We start from the raw sequence: 2,163 nt of genomic DNA, 5'->3' as shown, positions 1-2,163 counted from the left end.
TACAATAACCCTGCAGCAACAGCAGTGCAGGGGTATTTGTATAATTCTATGTAATGCTGTGGTTTAACGGTGTCGTGACGTAATGCCACTTGCAGATTTGTCTTGAATGTGTTCAGTGGAGCAAGTTTCCTGTTTGAAAGCTCCTGGGTGCAGATGTGCCGGCGCATCGGCACYTCTGCCTTGTTGTCACACACAAAGTTTGAGTTTAAACAATGCTCTCCCTTCACCGCTGCACTTTTCTGTCTTTCTGCAACAGGCCTGCCTCGAGTCCGGTGCCAAACCTGACGACGCTGGCCAAATGCAACTGGGATCAAATGGCTAAAGAACCGCAGGAGCTTCTTCCAAATGTCACAGTTGTTTGAAGCTGGCAGCTCAATGCTCTCAGCTTGTGCTGCCAACACAAAGGCGCTGAAAGGACCAGATGTGTTTATATACCTTACTAATAAAAGATGTTTAACCGAGCTGGAGTAAATTTACCGGACTGTAAACTTAAATGCCATAATGTTTTTTTTTTGTTTTTGTTTTTTTTATGAATGAAACTGCAGCGTCCTGCAAACATTGGAGTTGGAAGAAGCAGCATCTAATATTTAKTCCAGATTGAAGCTCCAGTGGAGCAGCAGACTCTTTAATATAAAAAACTAAACTTGTGTTGTGAAGTGGACATTAGGAGTGTAACCTGTAACAAACACTGACCTGCTCGATCCGGTCGTATTCTGCATCTTGTTTCTCCAKCTTCACCTGGGGGTTCTTCTCCTCCTCCCCGGGCTCCCGCTTGGGGACCTTGTCCTTCAGTACAGTGTCGTCCTTATCCAGTAGATAGCGCAGCAGTGCATTGTCCTTCTTTTTGGGGCTCAACGGCTCCTTGGGAGTGAGTTCGGCCCCAGCAGCGGTGCCTCCAGCACCCTGCGACTGGTCCTGGCCCAGTTCTTTGCCCGTAGCCTCGGCAGTGAGCTTGGCCAGGTCTACGGGGGACGTGCTGTTCTGGAGCAGCTGGTGGAGGATTTTGTGTTTTTCTTTGAAGAACGTGGCGTGAGTGCTCCCCGCTATGTGACCGCCTCGGACCCCCGCGGTGGCCTGCTCCTTTCCCTCCCCCCCGGCGCCGGGGGACAGGGGTGTCTCCAGAGGTTCTGGCTTGGTGGTGAGCAGCTGCAGCAGCTTGGTGTGGCCCTTGTTGTCGTGCAGGCGGCTGTGAGCGTCGTGGCCCTCGGGGCCCCCCTCCCTCTCCTCTTTGGGCTCCAGCAGACCGCCGTCACTCTGGACCTGGCCGTGCCCCTGGCTCACCTCTGCGTGGGGTCCGAAGTCTCCTGCTCCACCGGTTACACTGCTGCTTCCACCGAGTTTTGGCATCAGGTGGGTGTTTACTGACCCCGGCGTGAGCCCGACCGGGGAACCTAACTTCTGGTCCGGTGAGTTTAGCGTGTGGGGGGGCCCGTGCCCCACCCCGTGGCACTCACTCAGGGCCTGTAGAGCTGACAGCGAACTGCTAGTGTAGCTGTTAGGATGAGKGCTACTGCTGCTACCGCCTGCACTGCCAGGCCCCCCTCCACACATGGAGACCGGGGAGGGTGCTACACGAGGGCTGCCWGCCCCCACAGGACTGCCGCGGTGCCGGGGTGACAGCATAGAGTTCTGCTGAGGTGGATGGGGGCCCCCGGCCGGGCTGGGGCTAGCTCGGGAAGGGCTGTTCATCCTCCAGTTTGGGCCCTGCTGTGGCGGTTGCATTCCCCCGGTGTAGTTGTGTGGCGGGGGGCAGCCGAAGCGGTAGCCTTGCATGTGGCCCCCCATAGCGGCTGGCTCTCTGGGACCAGCTGGGCCGGGCGGGGAGAAAGGTGTGCTGTTGCTGCTGATAGTAGTGTCTTGGCCCTGAGGTCCTGAACCTGGCACYCTCCCCGGGGTGGGTGGAGTCATGGAGGGGGTGGAGGAGTTCATGGGTCTGGGGGTCATCCCTGTTTCCTGGTTGCCAGGACCCACATCCTGACCCATTCCACAGACCGGCTCCCTGAACAAACAAATACAAAATCCTTTTAATAACTGGTTTTTAGGTTCATTTTTTTCTCAGACGTGCAGATGAGAAAAGAACAATAATGCTGATCTTTTAAAAATATATCTATTTTTTATTGTTCTGTTAAGTGTGTGTGTGTGTGTGTGTGTGTGTGTGTGTGT

The 2,163-nt window shown here is 55.0% G+C and overlaps 1 protein-coding gene across 3 annotated transcripts in view; it reads right to left on the bottom strand.

Annotated features, from left to right (window-relative positions):
• Positions 1 to 2,163, bottom strand: part of ncoa2 (nuclear receptor coactivator 2) — a 39,632-nt gene that overhangs the window by 19,504 nt on the left and 17,965 nt on the right. For all 3 annotated transcript variants that reach the window (XM_014031981.1, XM_014031983.1, XM_014031984.1), the window contains exon 9: positions 694 to 1,999. In XM_014031981.1, the coding sequence (XP_013887435.1) occupies positions 694 to 1,999 (1,306 nt within the window). The remainder of the gene's footprint in view (positions 1 to 693; positions 2,000 to 2,163) is intronic.

The sequence above is a fragment of the Austrofundulus limnaeus genome, unplaced genomic scaffold, assembly GCF_001266775.1.
Source record: "Austrofundulus limnaeus strain Quisiro unplaced genomic scaffold, Austrofundulus_limnaeus-1.0 Scaffold1360, whole genome shotgun sequence".
NCBI classification, from domain to species: Eukaryota; Metazoa; Chordata; class Actinopteri; order Cyprinodontiformes; family Rivulidae; genus Austrofundulus; species Austrofundulus limnaeus.
The sequence above is the reverse complement of the archived record's forward strand: the minus strand, read 5'-3'. Positions and strand labels throughout refer to the sequence as shown.